Here is a 21,384-nt window from a genome sequence, read left to right on the forward strand (position 1 = left end):
ATCAAAAGCCAAATCACACCAGTAAGAGATCCGTCAGTTACGAAAATTAAGTTGTCATCACGGTAATGACTTACCTGGAAATGTCTCCCCAGTACCATTCGGCTTCACTCAATAAGCCGTTTCCATTGGTAACAGATGAGGCCATGATCTTGGCTTTGGGAGGTTTAGGAGGGAGAGCTGTATAAACAAGGCAAATAACATATTTACGATTAAAATAAATAGAGCCTTTATTTATCGCTCCATGACACGAGCCAACAAAATATGTTTCCAAGAATTTTAGGCGCATCACCAAAGAACCACATCGTGATAAATTATAGGGACGGTCTGCCTGAAGCAACCTGCTTTGCCTCTCTTTTACCATGTCAGATCTTTTGGCAACATCATACGCTTTTAACGTCTTCAGTCGTGTTTAACCTACAAGTTATTGTTATAATAAGTGCACTGAATAATAACCTACAGTACTCAAAAAGTTTAATAAACTGACTGAGGAATTTCCTGTACATAAATATTTTTCCATCGCACAGTTTTACAGTCACAAATTGATTTTTTTTATGTCGATTACACATTTTGAGACATTCCTCAGTGTGTATAAACAAATGAGACACACGTTTATAGTAAACACACTGAATGAAAGCTATACAGGCAAATAAACTTAAAAATGTAACAAGTAAAACTGTAATAACATGCCGTTTATTGAGCCAGCTAAAATTACCTGAACTTTATATACAAAAATCTTAAAACGAATGAGTTTGCTACCATAACACCTCACTGAGCCCTCATTAGAGAAGCTTATTAAAGGCGCAGGATTTTTATCTAACAAAAAATGGCATGAACTAAGATTTAATTAATAAATACAAAGTAAAATACTATTGCAAAATCACACAAGCGATTTACCAGGAGGTGTTGGCTCTTGTTCCCAAATTCTCTCCAAAAGAAGTTTCTCAACGACAACTGCAGGAAACTCCTCATCTTCCTCTGACCTATAAATCAAACACACCGTATCGAAGGTTTACATGCATGCTCACGTTATGTATATTCATAACAGTTTGAATTTAGCACAAAAAAACAAGCTAACCCGCTCACAGGACCCCTGATCAGGAGAGGGCCAAAGGTTTGGCCGAGTGTGTGAATGTCTAGACCGTTCTGCTCGGCACACTGCAAGACCTTCTCCAGATGCTTGAGTAAATAATGGAGCGTCAGGAGGTTCTGTAGTGGAACTGCAGGGTTCTCCAGTGCTTGCAACAGCTGCTCTCGTCTCCTCATTGAAGGAACATCTGTTAACGAAACAAACCCCCACGGTGCATCTCATAAGAAGTTCAGGCAAAAGCAAAGGAAAAAGTGAAAGTTTTCTTGGTTCCTATAGATGTTGTTCGTTCGTTTCGGCAGACATTCAGGGATGAGCGAAAAGTGGCACTTACCCGATTCTACTTGCACTGCTGTCTGAAGGTCTGTATAAACGGAGGGAGGGATGATGGGGGCAGGAAGTTCCCGCAGGTATTGTATGAGAGCTTCCGAGAGCGCATGAACGTCCCACTGTCCCACGTCCAGCTCCTGCAGTTCTGCACAGGGACAAATCACCAGTCACATCACGACCGACATCTCATACAGTGACTGTCTCTCCCTCAGTGTGAAAACTGCTTGACATGCATGTTTTATCTTTCCCAATACATCCCTTTCAAACAGACTCCGGGAAACGACTTATGAAATATGATGGTATTTATGGTAACCATATAACTAAGCACTGGATAACTTTATTTAACGGTTAACTGTGTTTTACTCTGTCGTGTAACAGCTGTTGTTATACTTTTAAAACCAAGTCTATATAAATCTATAAAAGACCGCTGAGACCATTATTTCTGGGGACATTACAGACGGTTTCAACTAGGGCTGTAACGATTTATCGTGAAAATGCGCGTTTTCTCAATGAATGAATTTGAATGAATTACGGTGAAATGCCGCCACATCCAAAAGCCAGGGGGCGCTCTCGTGCAGAAACTCCCTTTGTGCCACAAAAGAAGTAGCAGGAATATTTATATTGCTGTTCTTCAAATTCTTTCAGGTATTTTCATGATAATAAAGAATATTTTGAATGATTTTGTTTAACGAGTGTTGCTCTTTAAAATGCACGTTATAAGTAACTCCGACTCAATGATTTTAGATTGATAAGGACTTTTTACTGACCAAAACGCCATAGTACACACACAAGCTGCGCATGAAACACAGAATCGCGATGCAGCGATGCATAATCGATTTTAGGCAGGTCTTTTTAATGTGACACGCGATATATCGTTACAGCCCTAGTTTCAGCAGTAACAACATGCTCATGGTCAACACATAACTTCCGGTAAACTCCGCTAATGCTGTATTCACATCAGCCGCGGTAGAGGCGTCAAGTGTGAGTGATGTCAATGTTAAGTCAATGTGAAGATGCGTTGATGCACGTCTGGGGGTCTCACAGTGTGAATGAGATGTTTAGCACGGTAGACGCGGGAAATGCGCGAGTTAAAAAAATCTGAACTTTGGCGGAAAAACGAGTTGCATTAACCAATCAGGAGCTTGCTCTGACGTGATTACAGGAAGCGAGCGGAGTCGCAGAAGCCCCTCCCATGACGCGAATTTTCGCGTGAATGCCTCGAATTTCACCCGCGAATAAAGCGAGTACACTCAAAATGTTCAAGTGTCCAACTATGCATGGTAGACGCAAATTTGACACCTCAAACGCGTCTGGTGTGAACCCACAGTAAGAATAAACAACAACAAAGTACCTAAAACGTAGTTTATTTATATAACAAGCAAAATAAACAACACATAGATTAGATTACCTAGGAAACCAAAACATCTGTTATTTTTCGACGAGGTATTTGTTCAAGAGTTCAGTTTAGCAACTAGTCGGACCATTAAAAAAACTGAAACCGGAAGTAAAGTTCGGACCAGACGCGTATCGCGTCACCGCACGTGCATCCGACGAAACCGTCTATATCTATGATATAGATTTCTTTGCTCCTATTGAGATACACCAAATACTCTTTGAAACTTTCAAAATGCATGGCAAGTATACCAAGTACTAATACATTTTTACAAATTTATGTTAGTAGAGTGCCGCAAAGATGACCTATTTTTGTAGGCTAACCTGAAAGTTGGCAGGATACTGATTCCCTCGCAAAAAGCAAATTCATTTTTTCCATGGATAAGCTCTGTGTTTAACAAAAGTTTATGACACTTACATGTTTTGTCCAACAAGTAAATCTTCACAGATGAATACAACTTTTATAAATTTTGAAGTCAAAATTCGGCTTTTAATACGCATTATTACAGTTATAAAATTTGTATTGTAAAATGCTTTGTTAATTTTTGTACATTTATGCTTTTGGAAAACATTCTTATCCAAACATATACAAGGTATATGTTTTTTCAGTATGTGTGCTCCTTGGGAATTGAACCCACCAATTGTGCAAAAGGAACAATTAGCACTTAAAATAAAAATTGTCTGACTTTGGGAACTAACTGTATATTTTTGGAAATAGTCACACAGTTCGATTTTAAAATGTATTATCTCGGTCATAAAAACACTGTAAAAGATTTGACTTGTACCTTGAATTTTATTTTATATATTTTTTATCTATAAATATTGACTATTTTTTTATTTGTTTAAACTCTCCTATTAGTGTTTATTTTTATAGTGTTTACTGTGTATTTGTTTACACCTAGGGCATGAGAGTAACGCAATTTTAGTATGTGCTGCACATGTTGCAGAATTGACCATAAAACAGACTTGAACTTGAAAAGTTGTTAATGAGTGTCAATGAAAGAGAAAATTATAATTTAAGCAATAATGGGAACAGAAAAGCTTAAAGCTGCAAGGAAGAACATACGAAAATTGCAACAGCAATTCAAATATTTAAGCCCTAATGCTGCACTTGTTACCAAATATGTGAATAAAGTCTTTGACTGGTTTCTCTAGCACAGGAAGTGCATAGCTGCATGGAAAAGCATGTCAACAACAATTTAACTCACCGGCAACACTCTGTCTTTGACTGTCAGAGGCTGAGGAACAGGACGTCCTGTACAGTATCTTAGAATCCAGACCTAGCAGAAAATCCAGACGTTAGTTTATATCTCAAAAAAAGACGTTCCATGTCGGCTTGGATTAGCGGAGTCATATCTAAACATTAAATGTAAAAGCTTGAAGATATAAATGCATGCAGTCACGCTATCTGAAGAACTGGGAAAAAGCTCCAGCCCTCCGTGCCAGCACTGTTGAGCTGTGTTTAGTGGAGAAGTGAGGCGAAGGCTTCAATTAAGCCAGACAGCGCGAGCGTCACTCCGTCTCTCACTCAGAAGTGAGAAAGAGGGACGGCCCATAGAGAATGAGAAAATCTGGACGGTAATAACTGCCATATGGTGTAATAAGAAACATTTCACACCTCCTTGGCTTTCGATATTATTTTCAATGTGGAAATAATCTATTAAATAGAGGCATGCAAAGTGTAATTGTTATTATTTTCATTTCTGCTTGAGGCCGAAGGCTCTCAGCAGGGATTTTGGTCTCGCTGGAGTCCCGTGTCAGGTACTTTGAGAGAAAAAAAATGCAAACAATAAAGCCCTCAACATGATGGTTAGTGACTGAATGAAAGTGTTACCTGTCAGCTCAATTGCCTCAACCAACTTAACAAGATCAGGGGGAACGGTTTCCGGCTGTGTACACTGTTTGGTCAAGTCTGGGGCTGGAACAGCTAAAACGATAAGAAAAACAGTACAGAATTTGCCTTAAATATCTGCTTAATTTAAATTATTAATAAAGAGATTACATTTTTTTACTATTATTGAATGATCATTAAAATTCTTACAAAAAACAATTAACTCATTGAACATGTGATTGAGTAAAAACACATTTGACGTGATTTTTTAATAATATAAAAAACGTCTATGTATTATACATCTATGTGCAATCATGTGACTGTTGTTTTTGTCATTTTCATTGTTTATATACTTTATGCATTTAAAATTACATCCATTTTATAACATAACGCAGTTGTTGTGCAAATACATTAATAGCACAATTAGACAGACTTGGGAGGGTTACTTTTTAAATGTATTCCCTTACAGTTACAAATTACTTCATAAAAAAGCATTCAGTAACTTAATCCAAGCACCAAAATATAAAAGTAATGTAATCTGATTCGTGCATCCCTTATATATATATATATATATATATATATATATATATATATATATATATATATATATATATATATATATATATATATATATATATATATATATATATATATATATATATATATATCGGCCGATAACTGCTTATTTTTAATATTATCGGTTATCGGTCTGATAGCAAAATTAGGCCGATAAACGAAAGCCGATAAATGATGGATTATTTTGGTTTGTTGAACCACTTCACTTGCTCATTGCTGGCCATGTGAAGTTTTGATTGGTGCTTTCTGTGACATAGCACGAAGATGACACGTGTTGCGGGCTTAAGAAGAGTATGCTAGTCTAGCGCAAAGACAAGATGTCCGCGTTCTGGGAGTTTTTCATTGTGAAATTAATATGAATATTTATCGGCCTATATATATATCGGTTATCGGGCCCAAATATATATATATATTCTGTTTTATTTCTTAACATGTTGGAAAAATAATTATAGTTTATATCAACATTTAAAAAGTCTACACAAAGTCTACACAATCTACAGGTAAATATTATTTTAAAATGCTGACTGAGGCGGTAATTTGGCCTTGGATGTTGGCAGTGGTAGTTCCCCTAGCTATACAGCTAACAACATAAACTAATGAAGTGAACTGATCACAACGTGGTACTGAGCATTTTGTTAAATGTGTTTACATTATGCATTATTCCTTCTGTTCCACATTTACAATGCTATGAAATCAGCCAAAGTAGTTACTTAGATGTAACTTTAATGAATTTAAATGACTCAATGTCATATCGGTGCATTGTAAAAAGGAAAAAAAGTGATGTACAGAATTCAATTGAATTAGTAACCCAACAACAATAAAAGACAAAAAAAAGTAAAAAAGGTTTTGTCCTCTTTTTTTATTCATAGGTGATAACAAATAAGATTTCATTGATATTTTAACTATTGAACTTGGACATAAAATTTTTTTTATTTGAAAAATCTGGTCACATTACTGTACAGTCAATCAGTGCTTGAAAATCAGTGTAAACCTTTGTAACCCTGAAAGTATTCCCATTTTTTACAGAATGTAACTGTAATCTGATTACTTTTTTTACGCAACTGTAACGGATTACAGTTATTCGTTTTTGTATCCTGATTACGTAATCCTGTTACTCCCTAACCCTGCAATTAAGCAGCATTAATTGGTTATTAAACAAAACATAAATAAATATGAATGCCATTTTGAGATGTAACTTCTGACAATATGTCATTATTCTAGGACTGCAAAACAATTAATTGCGACTAATTGTTTGCAGAATAAAAGTTTTTGTTTACATCATATATTGTGTGTATATAAACACACACACACACACGTGCAAGTATAATTTTAAGAAAAAAATATTTATATATTAAGCTTAGGGATGCACGATATATCGGCCGATAACTGCTTATTTTTAATATTATCGGTCTGATAGCAAAATTAGGCAGATAAATGAAAGCCGATAAATGATGGATTATTTTGGTTTGTTGAACCACTTCACTTGCTCATTGCTGGCCATGTGGAGTTTTGATTGGTGCTTTCTGTGACATAGCACGAAGATGACACGTGTTGCGGGCTTTAGAAGAGTATGCTAGTCTAGCGCAAAGACAAGATGTCCGCGGTCTGGGATTTTTTCATTGTGAAAATAATATGAACATTTATCGGCCTATATGTATATATATATCGGTTATCGGCCCCCAAATATAAAGAATTATCGGTTATCGGTATCGGCCAAAATTTCCATCCCTAATTAAGCTTTTATAATTATATATGATATAAATTATACATAAATATAAAAATTTATATACACATTTTTTTTTAATATTCTTGCATCTGTGTGTATGTATATATACATAATGATTATACATAGTACAAACACATATATGATGTAAACAAAAACTTTTATTCTGCAAACGATTAGTCAAGATTAATTGTTTTGAAGCCCTATATTATTCTTATTGGATTGAATTAACTGATATGAGTATTTGACAAGGTAGTCAACACATTTATTATGATAGTTTTTTGATGAACGAAGGGGGCACAGATTGTTAGAAATATAAGTGGGAGTGCCAAGGAAAAGACTGTGAATGCTCTATAATATTTATTTTCATGTCTTTGTAATGTGCACACATTTCTATGAGCTGTGCACACTGTGCCCCCTTAAAAAAAACATGATTGGGTCACATATATTATCAACACTGTAAAATGCAAGTGTTCATATAAAATGTGTCTCAACAAAAAAAGGTTTTTGTCACTTTCGAACCTTTTCTGCTTGTGATTTCTGATTTGTTCTTATGAGCACTCCAGCCTTCTCCACCTACTGCTGTGGCTCACTGTCCAGAGGCCAATGTTTTAAATTGGACATGCCTGTTACCTTTTTTAAATACAGAGCTAAATGTGCAGTCCTTTGTGGACTACTAAAGTTGCCAAAAGCAGCAACTGTCTAGCGGAGGAGGCTGTTGATGTGATATAATGAGAAGCTCTTCTATACAATCTGGGTATTTTTGCACCTCGGATTTTAGAGCCAGTTGTAAACTCAATGCAGGCCACGTATCTCTGTCACCACTAAGACTGATGGCTTTGTGATGTATAAAGTAATTGCATGTTACAGGTTTATGTTCACCTTACTTTTCATTTTAGGAAAAATACTGCATGTAATGAATTAAACCTAAAACTGTTTATAGACCCAAATTAATGACCAGCGTAAACAACATTAACTACACTCTTTTAAAAGTATTAAATAATAGAAATATGCAGGTAGTTGTGTAGTATGAAACCGCATTAATAACACTAAATGGCGAGAGGTAAACTAAACCACATAAATAAACAAAAAACTAGCTTATTTTTACTAAAGGAAAAATCCTCCGTTTCCTCCTGTCTTATTCCAATTCCTTTAGGAGAGAGAGAGAGAGAGCTGCCATGGCCCTTTGCGTGAGCAGAGCACAATAAACGATTTAATCAAAAATCCTGAACAAGCAAAACCCTACTGGCCGTGGGCCAAGCCCTCCTTTTCAGGCCCACCACAAAGAGGCCAGAGCTTGGCTGCCTTCTCCTCCTGGCAGTGCAAGGCTAAACCACGTCTGATTATTAATTTTGGAGTTCAGACGAAGTGCCATGTCAGCACATTCCAGTTTTCCACTGCACGTTAAACATGGAACTTTGCTTGCTTTTCCCTCTTACGGACGTCTCTTCCGCCTCCAACTTTTTCCTTACTGAGTGCATTAAACATGCCATGGACACCTGACATAAATTCATGTTTAATCATTTAAGATTTTAGGTCAGCCTGCTTTTACCATGAAAATATACACTACCGGTCAAAAGTTTGGAGTCACTTGCTCATTCTTTATTTTAATTTTTCCACATTATGGAAAAATAGCAAACTCATCCAAACTATAGAATAACAAAAAAAGAAAGAATAGGAATTATATTGTGACTAACAGCATTCAAAGTAAATCAAAACTGTTAGGGATGTCCCGATACCACTATTTCATTTCCGATCCAATACCAGAATTCCGAATATTAGCCGATACTAATACGTGCCCGATACTACTGTAATTAAATGTGTATAGTGCTTTCTGCTACATCTAGTATAATTTTAAATGTAAAAATCAATGATTTAAAATGATTTACAAGTTACAAGAAACATTAGTAGCTAATTATTAATCATGGCAGTGTTTATGAGAACATATAATAGGTACGTTTGATCAATTAATTACAGAATTGATGCACTTGAATTATCCTCTCATAGGAATCCTCTCACCGCAATGGAAAGTTCATAACTGTTAAAACACAAAGAGAATAGATGGATCACGTGCTCAGCAAATTGTGAATTGCATCCACCCAATGGCTTACTGAGACTTTATAAAATGAGATCTTTAAAATAACCTACAGTAATCATGAATGACACGTTTCATCCGTCCGCTTCACCAGTGGATTAACTCAGTTTGCGAGTAAGTTACAGTGTTTCTGTGAACTTAAATATCTTTAAATGTTGTTTTTGTTCCTTTACATGAAGCTATTGAGTGTATTATAAAGCAATAAGCCCCAAGAAGCAGTGGGTTACCAGTGCATTTTATAACAGCTAAGGGGCGTTGTTAGGCACGACGCGAAGCTGTTATAAAATGCACTGTAACCGCACTGCTTTGCGGGGTTTATTGCTTTTATAAAACGGTTAATTCATATGCATAACGTTAGCAGGATTTCATAAAATAAAACACAAATAAGTTGTAATTATATTAGTACAAATATTACAAATAAGTAGTTCCTCAGAATCAAGTGTGGCTGCAACAGAGCGCAGTTCACAACAACAGACGCAGCAAAGACACAATGAAAATATGATTTAAGACTGTGGTGTTTATTTTTATAAATCAACATTCATCTAATTTATACATTAACATTAATATCGTGCAACTGTTGAAGTGATGATCAAATATGCTTGGAAGCATGCTGAACTTTCCCCGTCAGCGGTTTTTAAGTTTCCGCCCAGTTTAAGTTTAATGTCTTACAGAAAAATTATCCTCTTTAAATAAACATAAAATATCAAATGAAAGAACAGACCATCCGCTTTCAAACAACAAAAAACCCAGTTTCAGAGATTTTTCTGAGATAATTCAATTTTTGTGAATAACTTTTGTAAGAGATCAGATTCAGAGCCATTAAAACTTACACGCTGTGTTTATAGTGTTGAGTGAATGCGTCAGTGTTTAAGTTGGGTAAGATCGCCACCCAAGTTTTGAGGTAACTCCTCAGGGAGCGTTGTCTCTTTATTGATTAGCAGTGATACTTATGTAATGCGGTCTGAAGCGTGGGGTTACCGGGGTATTTTATCACGGCTTAGAACGCGTTTCAACCAATCAGAATGAAGCACCAGAACTGCCCATTTTATAAAAATACTTTTAATATAGTGCTTAAAACGTTTATAGTGTTTTAATAATACTTTGTCCTTTTAATAGCTTGTCAGTAACAACCACGGCTAATGCACAGTATCGGAATTGGATCGGTCATGTTGTCAGTCCTCGATCCAATTTCTGATCCAGCCAAAAAGCCTGGATCGGCCCGATACCGATCCAGAATATCGGATCGGGGCATCCCTAAAAACTGTTATATTTTATCTCTTCAGTGTAGTCACCCTTTGCCTGTAATTTGCAATACCGTACTCATGGCATTTTAAAAAGCAACTTTATAAAAGAATTTTAAAGAATATTGAAGGAATTCAGATTTATTGTGTTTCTGCTACATTTATTCTGCTGTGGTGGCTCGCCACACCAAAAATCATCCTTGCAAGGCTGCAGCTTGCAAAATCAGGCTCAAACCCGCTTACCAATAAGCTGCCAATCTGCTGTGCCTTAGATCAACACTCAAAAGTTTTACATTAACGGTGCATTGTGTAACTTTAAGACGGATATCTTGTAAGAAATGCAATAAAATATACATTAAAGGATTTGTCCATTTTCTTAAAAAAAATCCAGATAATTTACTCCCCACAATGTGATCCAAAATGTTAATGTCTTTCTTTGTTCAGTCGAGAAGAAATTATGTTTCTTGAGGAAAACACTCCAGGACCTTTCTCATTTTAATGGACTTTAATGGACCCCAACACTTAACAGTTCCAATGCAGTTTAAAATTGCAGTTTCAAAGGACTCCAAACAATCCCAAAGAGACATAGGGGTCCTATCTAGCGACACGATTGTCATTTTTGGCAAAAAAATAAAAAATATGCACTTTTAAACCATAACTTCTCGTCTATCTCCGGTCCTGTGACCGCCAGCGCGACCTCGTTTTGCTAGATAAGATCCTTATGCCTCGTTTGGGATCGTTTAGAGTCCTTTGAAACTGTTAAAACTGCAATTTTAAATTTTAAAATTGTTAAATGTTGAGGTCCATTAAAATAAGAAAAATCCTGTAATGTTTTCCTCAAAAAACATAATTTCTTATCGACTGAACAAAGAAAGACATCAACATTTTGGATGACATGTTGGTGAGTACATTATCTGGATTATTTTTTGTTAAGAAAATGGACTAATCCTTTAACTATATTAACAGTGGTGTATAAGGACCTTACATAATGAACGTATTGTTTTTATTTCCTTAAAATGAGACGTTTTTATCTAAATACACTGCAGGTACCCTTGCATAGAAGTCACCGTAATGTTTCTACAGTAGCCCTAAACAGACAAACTGTTTTATAGATTGCGTTTCGTTACTATGTTGTCTAAGACGTGTTTGTCCTGTGGTGGCTACCATAGCACAATGGGTTTCGAAAAGAAGGGGTGAGCTGTTGAGTGAGCCGTTGGTTGCAATTAACAATCTCACCACTAGATGCCACTAAAAGTACCACATTGCACCTTTAACTTATATGATATTTGTCCATAACTTTACCACAGTAAAGTCAATGTACATTTTTTTATATAAATTTGTAGTTTACTAATTCATTTGTTATATATTTTACAAAATATAAAACAAAAGTACAAAACACTTCACAAGTAATTTCAAACATTTGTAAAACATAGCAAACATTGTTGTGAACTGATTCAAAACTTTTGCCCGGTAATGTACTTTTAAAGCATTTATGGATTTTACCATTGTAAATGTGCCTTTTAAAAGACAGTATGGACAGTCAAAGATTTTAATTCAGCAAAATATTTTTTACAATACGTTTGAACAACATATCCAATTATTTTATATTGCATTTAAGGGGCCAGCTACTAGCACCAATAGGAGAACCACTTTGTTAAATGTTAAAAGTAAAAAAACTTAAAAAAAAAAAAAAACTCACAGGGTGTTCCTTTCCTAACACACCTGAATAATTGCAAGTAAAAGGTTTTATTTATAAACCACATTTCTCATAGCTCAAGGTCACTTAAATTTACTCAACTCTATAGCTTCTGATCCAAATGCAACATCCAAATGCTTAAAAACAAACAGCAGGGGATTTTGTGCAAAATACTGTTTTTAGGAAAAACAGCTGTGGCCCTGAAGTCATTGTTGGTTTTTGGAGAGGGAACCAACTAATCATTACCCAATTACAGTGATCTTGGTAGTCTGCATTTTGGCTGGCTGCAAAAAAACAACTGCGACGACTAATCATATGATTATAGCAACAACTTTGCTTCACTTTATAGGACTGTCATTTCTCCAAACATACACGGTCAAGGCTAATTTATCACATCTATGTATACACTGTTAATAAAAACTATCAACTTTTGCTCAGTTCTGTATCAATTCAATCCTTGCAGATACAATTTTGGTATGCTGAACCACATTGCTTTTCAGTTTTGCGCGTGTTTTTGTTGCCTCACTAGATTCAGTCACGCTCTACTAACGGAAAAAGATGTCTTTGTATTCAGTGAATATGATTATGTAAGACAACTTTTCACCCACATTACCTCGTACTGCTCAGTAATCTGGGCACCTCATTCAGGGCTAACCTAAGGCCTAGCCCATTTCCTTCCACTGGAGCTCTAAAGCTCTCGGCATGTTTTCATCTTAATGCAAGGCAAACAGTATGAAAAAACACCACAACATTAAAGCTACAACTACGAGAGGCAATCTTGCATAGCTCATGTTGCTTTTATTTGTGAATAACCTGCTTCTGGCCTGACAGGATTTGTGCACTAAGAGATTGAAACTGCATTCTGATCAATTACAAGATATTGCATATATGCATAAACTGTCAGAAAACAATAGAAAAAAAGTCCCAAGCTGTCACTGAGCCAGTAACCTTTACAAAGTCCTAATATGTAACATTTAGGTACAGATATGCATACATCTGGTACTGGTATGTACTTTATAAACTCTTTGGAACCAGTATATACATTTAATGTACTAATATACATAATAATGTATAATAATTATTATTATTTTAGAAGCAGCGATAAGTATGCTTTTTTAATTTAAAAAAAATGTAATACATCTAAATAATAAAGTCTGACCAAAAAGAAAAGAAAAATTGAGCTGGATTCCTTTCGCAATCTTTTTGTCTGTCACAATAAATGTAGCGTCTGCTGAGAAAAACCTGCTGTACAGTTTTAAGTGACTATATACCCAGTATTTGAACACATGCCAGTGCACCATGGGAAAGATTCATACAATAATACTGGCTCAGATTGGAGGTCGTAACTTGCTCTGTACTAATTCTGTGAAAAAAAAATGGTTCAGGGTAAGGAGCTGGGGGAAATTCGAGGGGCCTTCTCTTTCTGAGAATTGTACCGAGTGGATAGTTTATAGCTGCCTGGAGACTGTATCAGAAGAGTCTGTGAAACAGAGGAGGAGGAACAGGCGGAGACTGTAGAAATGCTAAGCCATGGTTCACTTAAACAAGCAGTAAAACTGAGGCCAGGAAAAGAAAGAGAGAGAAAAAAAGCGAGAGGGAACTTTTGCCACAGGCTGTGAAACAACTAAGTTCAATTTTGTACTCAATTTCTGTTGGTGAATTCAATCTTAAATGCATCTAGGAGTGAATAAAATCCATCTGTGAAATTCATGCAAGTTGATGCAAGAGATTTTTAAATAGTCCATGTCTAAAGAGCCAAGATATTATTCACACTTTTTTTTACAAAAAACATCTCACTTAACAACAAAGAAAAGTAAGATGGGGGATTAATTCTATCACTAGCTACATTTACATGCAACCAAATAAACAGTTTGTTATCGTATTGAAAAGCCTTCATAAAAAACACCTTAATCAATATGTTTGAGATTGATCGAATACAAATTTCGATCGTATTGAAAGATGTGGTGTGGTGTAGTCAGATCTGTGATCTGCTCAGCAGGAGAACAGTATGTGCACTAAAAACGCGTGAATCGCTGTATTTTCTTAATTGGATGCAAAAATATCTTGTGCACATGTGCAGAACATTTATAGCTTATTGTAAACATTTGTAAACATATTTAGCTCTTATGCACGCATCACATTATTCTCATCACAGAAACATCCAATAGCAAGGCAATGGCAACGCATTATTAAGGTAATGAGGTCACGGGCTGTACATTCTGCAGCATTCATGTGTACTTTCATAACAATAGGCTACATAAAGCAATAAAATAGCATTGTGCCTTTAGAAAATTGTTTTCATTTAATATATCTAAAAACTTCTTAAGAACAACTTTTAGGGCTGTAACGATATATCGCGTGTCCCATTAAAAAGGCCTGTCAAAAATCGAATCTGCATTGCTGCGTCGCGATTCTCTGTTTCATGCGCAGCTTGTGCGTGTACTATTGCGTTTTGGTCAGTAAGAAGTCCGTTATCAATCTAAAATCATTACGAGTCTGAGTCGTGCATTTGAAAAAGCAACACTCGTTAAACAAAGTCATTCAAAATATTCTTTATTATCATAAAAATATCTGAAACAATTTGAAGAACAGCGATATACGTATTCCTGTAGACATTTCCTGGAATATGGTTTGTAACGCTACTTCTTCTGTGGCACAAGTGGCGTTTCTGCACGAGAGCGCCCTCTGGCTTTTGGATGTGGCGGCATTTCACTGTAATTGATTCAAATTCATTCATTGAGAAAACGCGCATTTTCACGATAAATCGTTACAGCCCTAAAAACTTTCTTCAACTCCAAAGCGTTGACTTTTATCCAGAGATAAAGCGTGAACTCGACGAGAGATGCTGTGCGCTGGTGGCATTGCCAAGTCCTCTGCTTTTTATCGTGTTTAGATTTGGGCTAATGTTTCCATGAGTTGTTTTCTGCTATTTAAAGATGAAAGGATTTCCTTCATTAGTTAGTGCCATTTGGGCTGTGAATAGTCATTGGGCTGATTTTGGGCTAGTTTTGAATGTCCTTTGGGATTGTTTTAATTCACGAATCTGGCAACCCCGACTCAGGGTGTCATGTTTAGGGTGCATGTAAACTGTCTTGTCGTAACCTTCAATCGGACTGCCAAAGTTTTATGCATGTAAATAAAGCCACTGATGTTCAAGTTCACACTTTGTAGAAATGCTTGTCAGACACATTGATTTTACATGTTTATTTATTAAATATTTTATTATAAATATTGCACAGAAAATGCAATATAGAGCAGATTGCCCCTGGATGTGCTGATTTAGTAAATTCCAGATAAAGTGTTACATCTATACTGTCATTTTCTTTGCATATGCTTTTCTGCCAAAGTAACATCTGAAAGCACAAAAGTCTGTGCTGTTAATTACGCCAGCAGAGAGAAAAGTGATACAAATCAATTACTACATCCAGGCCATAGATTGACAGTAAGAGCGCTGACGATACCCTTAAAGTAGGTGTAAGGTTTAGTTACTAGACATCTGATAGACTTAGAAATGACTATTGCCTCTTTCTTCTATCTGGTTTATAAAGGCACATTTTAGCATTGATACAATATGTTTTGTGGCTTATTAACTTTTTTAACATCAATCAGGTCCCAAACTTTACTTAACTTAACTCTCTCAATAACTTTAAGTGTTATGTTGAGATTAACCTGTTTTCCAACGGTCTTTTGAGGTTTACATAAAAAAAGAAAAATAAAGTTTGATGCTCACGATGTATCATTACCATGAACAGATATTGTTAATCTATGCTAAGGTAAATACTGTTTTACATCCTATGGCACCTTTAAAAGATTCATTTGGGTGTAGCTATGTATGATTTTATCCCAAGCAGAAAAAAGAACTGAACCCAATTGATTATTTATTAAGTACCTATCAATATCTTTCTTTTTAATGCCTGTATACTGGTGATTAATACATTGATGCATTTCCATTCCTAGTTGTTAATAAAAAATAGTAATAAGATTCAAGCTAAGCAGTAAAAAAGTAATAGTAAAACAGTAGTAAAAGTCAATTGTTCTTGCAATTCAGATGAAGACACATTTTACTGTAAACAGTTGGGCTCTTTACTCATCAAACCTAAGACCTGGCAAATGATCAAATAATGTGACTCAATGCAGCATAAAAGCCAGGTTCAAACGTGTACACTCAAAACAATAGCAGTGTTACTTTCAAGCCAGCGTTGGGTCAAAAAGGGACAACCCCAACCCCTGTGTTAAATTAACCCAGACATTTTTTTTATTTGACCCAACAATTGGGAACATACATTTTTATATGTTGTAAAATACAATGTATAGCGTAATATACTTGATTAATCTATATTTGTAGATTCTGAATAATAGAATATAAGAGAGTTAAAGGAATATTCCATTTTCTTAAAAGAAAAATCCAGATAATTTACTCACCACCATGTCATCCAAAATGTTGATGGCTTTCTTTGTTCAGTTGAGAAGAAATTATGTTTTTTGAGGAAAACATTGCAGGATTTTTCTCATTTTAATGGACTTTAATAGAACCCAACATTTAATACTTAACTCAACACTTAACAGTTTTTTTCAACAAAGTTTCAAATGACTATAAACAATCCCAAACGAGGCACAAGGGTCCCATCCAGCGAAACGATTGTCATTTTTGACAAGAAAAATAAAAAATATACACTTTTAAACCATTTTTTATGGTTAAAGGAGGTTATTTAATATACAGGTTTCTCCATGTTTTTGTCTATATTTAAGCCATGGTCGCTTGGAGTTGGGGTTAGAATTGGGGTTCTAACTACTTTTAAACCACAACTTCTCGTTTAAATCCAGTCGTGATGCGATAGCGTGACCCCACGCAATACGTCATGACGTCAAGAGGTCACAGAGGACGAACGCGAAACTCCGCCCCAGTGTTGAGAAAGAGGACCGTTCCGACATTGTTGGTTGTCGAATGATATTAATTAATGTCTTTGTGTCAGTTTATTGTTTACAATGGTCCGCAAATGTGCGTTTTATATATGTAACACGTGACCTCCCTACGTCACTACGCATTTACATTAGGTTGCACTGGACCGGACCTAGACGAAAAGTTGTGCTTTAAAAGAGCATATTTTTTATTTTTCTTGTCAAAAATGACAATCGTTTCGCTAGATAAGACCCTTATGCCTCGTTTGGGATCGTTTATAGACCTTTGAAACTCCGTTGAAAAAAACTGTTAAGTGTTGAGTTAAGTATTAAATGTTGGGCTCTATTAAAGAAAAATCCTGGAATGTTTTCCTCAAAAAACATAATTTCTTCTCGACTGAACAAAGAAAGACATCAACATTTTGGATGACATGGTGGTGAGTAAATTATCTGGATTTTTCTTTTAAGAAAATGGAATATTCCTTTAACAGTAGAGTTCTTTCTTTTTCTTCTATCCCAAAGTCCATCCTCATGCAAATCCATTTTAAGCAAAAAGCAAATGCCGCAGGCATGTAGGTCAATTCCCTACCTCTACAGATAACATTGAGAGAAATATGCAAGTTAGCCAAATTCAATTTTAAATTTAATTTTTACTTTTTCCCTGGGAATAAAACTGACGACTTTGCTGTTGGTTATCAGCTATCAGCATTAGAAACATATTCTCTTGCTTCCTTTTTTTTTGTCATCACACGTTAAATATGACAATAAACTTCCAATTGTGCATCGGACTGGTGGACACATTTAACTGTCCTTAAAAGGTACACAAAGACGACATTGAAGCAAAAATCACCTGATGCGAGGGGAATGTGCAGATGAAGCTAAAAGCTCTACCTGATACATAATTTCATTCTCCAGATTGGCCTGGTGAACTGCCAGGCCTCTAAACAAACTATAATTTACTGTTTCCTGAGGGCATAAAGAAAGAGGGAGTGAGAGCTTGGGGAGACTGCCAGAGAAATAAAGGCGCAGAAGTGGTTTGGAGACACAGGATATCTTGAGAGGGTAAAGGGTAGGATCTACAGTACATAGAGAGTGTGCTGCTAGATGACCTTGGAAAGAGAAGAGAAGCAGCAAAAGCATAACTACCTTCTGGAAACATCAACATATGCTTGATTTTTACATGAGAAATCTCATTTAAACAAATATCTGACAGCTCAATGCCTTACTGGTGAGTGACTTTGGCCAGAGCAAATTTTCTCTTTAAAATTAACGATGGAAAATCCACAAAAATGTATTATGACAGATCTGAAGACTTATTTTACAAGCATAGCCAGATTAATAGTGAATCTACATTTGCATCGACATGGTTGTGGTTAACAGAGAAAAGGTTAAGAAAATCCTTGGGCCTACTTTGACTATTTGGGTGGCACAGGATTATATTGCTGATTTTATGTTGTTGGTTGTGGATTTTATGTATTCGTTTGTTGTAATTGCTCTTGCAATTTGTAAATTACATAATCCTGTTTAACTGCAACTATTCTTCAAGATTTGCCTTTTGAATGTATCTCATTGTGACTACGACACAAGTTGTCTACTTGAAAAATCTATAAATACAATTTTGTGAAAGTATCTGTGCAGATTGATCAGGACTATTATAATTTTGTAGTGCCTGCATAAGACAATTATAAATACACAGATCTCACAGAGGTAATACAGCTGTACATCGTTCGTAAAGGTGTTTGGAGTCTTACCCTGTGCTGAGGCTGTTGGCTCAGGTCTGGGAACAGCAGGAAGTGGTCTCTGAGAACGAGGCTGGGAGGACGACACTGACATTTTCACAGTTCCAACATACTGCACGTACGTCCCTGGAAAGTCTCCTCTCTGTTTTGTTCGCTCATTATAACCCAAGATCCAGCCAAGGCATTCTGGGTGCTCCTCGTCTCCCTCCTTGACGCCGCGTGACATTAGAGTCACCTTCTCGACAGTCAGAATATCCCCAGGTTCAAGGTCAAGAACATCCTCCCAGTCTTTATGGTAGGCGTACATGGATCTGTACTGGAAGCCATCGGCAGCCATTTTCAGAGTATGAAATGAAAGTCACCCCAGGCAGAAGAGTTTTGGGATGAAACTGGACCGAGGGACGTTTTGTTAAAGGACTATTGAATGGAGATTATAAGCATGTCCTACAGTGTGGGCCCATGCGGTGGGAAGCTTAGTGTTGCAGCTTAGACCTGACCGGTGTTAGCCAAACAGCGAATTTTTCTTGACTTGAGCCCACGGTTCAACCAAATGATGGAACAGAGGGAATGAGTCGGCAACATGCTCAATCAGGTGCAGGAAAATGAATAAAGTATTTGAGTTTATCGACTGGTGTTGTCTGGTAGCCGGTCGTTCAACATTCCTCCTCCCAGAGTAATGCGATGACTGAGGAAAAAAGCAGTATTTTAGAAGCAAAATACCAATATGATTTACTGGAAGGTAGGGCTGCACGATAAATCGCATGCGATACCACGCACATCACGTCAGTAATGCCGGTTCCTTGATTAGTATAAAATCGCCAACAGCTGCTTTCAGATGGCGCGACATTAACTGCACAGAGCCGTAGTTCCCTGACAAGCTGGGCCATATCGCATACATATCGCAGGCGATACGTCCGCGATAATTAACGCGAAATTGCCCCGATTGTCAGTGAACTACGGCTCTGTGTAGTTAAAGCTGCTACATCTGAAAACAGCTGATGGCGATTTAATACTAATCAAGGAACCGGCAGTCTCATGTAGATGCGTATAAATAGCATGAAGTGTAAAAATCGTGAAATACATACACCAAATTCCACTTTGGCGTGCATATGATACAGCAGTCCTTCCTATTCACTTAAACGGTGCATCTTTTTTGTCATTTTATTTATTGGTTTCTCAATTTTTTCAGTTTTTTAAACCATTTCCGCTTGGGTTTAGGGTTAGATTTCAGATTTGCCTAATGAGGTTATTTAATATACAGGTTTCTCCATGTTTTTGTCTATATTTTAGCCATGGTCGCTTGGAGTTGGGGTTAGAATTGGGGTTTGGGTTAGGATGTCATTTTTATATAACAAGAAGCCAAAAACCCAAAGCGAAAATGGTAAAAAAAAGCAAAAAAAAAAAAAGAAAGAAACCAATAAATAAAATGACAAAAGATTGCAATTTAAGTGAATGATAAGGACCGGCGCATCACATGCATGCCAAAGTGGAATTTGGCGTATGTATTGCACGATTTTTACACTTCGTGGTAATTACACGCATCTCCGTGAGACTGGGTTGAATGTATCGCATTACACTGTTAGTTAAAGAGCGCCATCTGATACTGTCTTGTTTATACAGGCGATGCAGCTCCCCCTTGTGTTTTTAGAGAGAGGTGCAATCATTGCGGTGATCTGAAATCATCGCAATGAGGTCAAACAATTGAGATGATTATTTAATCATTGTGAAAGTCCTATATGATACATTTACGTTCATACATTTTCCCGTCAGTTTGGGTGTGAATATAGCCAAATGCATATATGAGCGGCATAAGCACAAAGCAAACTAAAGCAGCATGCAAGCTACTGTGAAAATATGAATATCCAAAACAATGCATTGACTCCTAAATTTGTGTAGCATTAATGTTGGCAAATATTTGCTAAATACAGTTGAGTGGTGTGTTTTTGTAGCATAAGACTGTCGAATGATGCAGGTCACAATTTTGCAAATATTTGCAATTTGAAACCCATACTTTCAAAAATCCAAGTGCTAGAAACCATTTGTTTAGACATACTTGCAATATACATCACGTACAGTATGGAACAGCAAAACCTACGACTTTAATTCATGCGCATACGCACCTTCGAACCATGCGCATATGCTCGTTTATCAACGAAGTGCCGTATTTTTTACAAAACTGGCCAACTCTTTGTAAAGATTACGATCGAATAAACAATTTAAAGTGTCCGACAACACAGACCGGCATCGCTGGGCAACACTCACCCCACTTTTCAACTGACCAGGCGCAATAGGGTCTCAGTCTGACATCCTCTGTGTGAAGAAGAGAGGTGGTAGCACAGACACGTGGCATTGGCATACCCAACCACAGCTCGCCATCCTCACACCACCAAACACCCCTCCAAAAAGAAAAAACTAAACTACGTCACAAGCGTTTTCGTCTTTTCATTATTATAACTACTAGGCTAAAGCCCCAAATGTAACTGCTATCAAAGTACTGCCGTTTTATTATGTAGTTCATTTAGAAAAAAACAAAAAGGTCCATTCTGAGTCAAACTTCTGAGACAAATCTTCATCATTACAGTCAAGCAAATGGTTCAAGCTGCAGGAAAGTGGCTGATAAATTTGTATTCTTTCAAGGCATCCAGTCCTCCCCTTTATTCAGTCTGAGCAGAGCAGTTTGCCAAACACGGTGACCAAGGCAGACCACAAAATAATTAATGAATGGAGGCAGGAAACTCACTGTTGCTACAGAAGGGAAAAGGTGATCCTGGATTCCTA

The 21,384-nt window shown here is 36.5% G+C and overlaps 1 protein-coding gene across 3 annotated transcripts in view; it reads right to left on the minus strand.

Annotated features, from left to right (window-relative positions):
* The window catches only part of pik3r2 (phosphoinositide-3-kinase, regulatory subunit 2 (beta)), a 34,478-nt gene that overhangs the window by 11,624 nt on the left and 1,470 nt on the right, over positions 1–21,384 (minus strand). For 2 of the 3 annotated variants that reach the window (XM_055202204.2, XM_073875722.1), the window contains exons 2-8: positions 18,619–19,291; positions 4,641–4,733; positions 4,015–4,086; positions 1,419–1,559; positions 1,076–1,274; positions 895–980; positions 75–177 (exon numbers count right to left, since the gene is read on the minus strand). In XM_055202204.2, the coding sequence (XP_055058179.1) occupies positions 75–177; positions 895–980; positions 1,076–1,274; positions 1,419–1,559; positions 4,015–4,086; positions 4,641–4,733; positions 18,619–18,943 (1,019 nt within the window). In that variant the 5' untranslated portion in view covers positions 18,944–19,291. Of the gene's footprint in view, positions 1–74; positions 178–894; positions 981–1,075; positions 1,275–1,418; positions 1,560–4,014; positions 4,087–4,640; positions 4,734–18,618; positions 19,292–20,868; positions 21,287–21,384 lie in introns of those variants that run through there. The other variant, XM_073875721.1, reaches the window with a different exon arrangement.

This window comes from Misgurnus anguillicaudatus, chromosome 2 (genome assembly GCF_027580225.2).
Source record: "Misgurnus anguillicaudatus chromosome 2, ASM2758022v2, whole genome shotgun sequence".
Classification (NCBI taxonomy): Eukaryota; Metazoa; Chordata; class Actinopteri; order Cypriniformes; family Cobitidae; genus Misgurnus; species Misgurnus anguillicaudatus.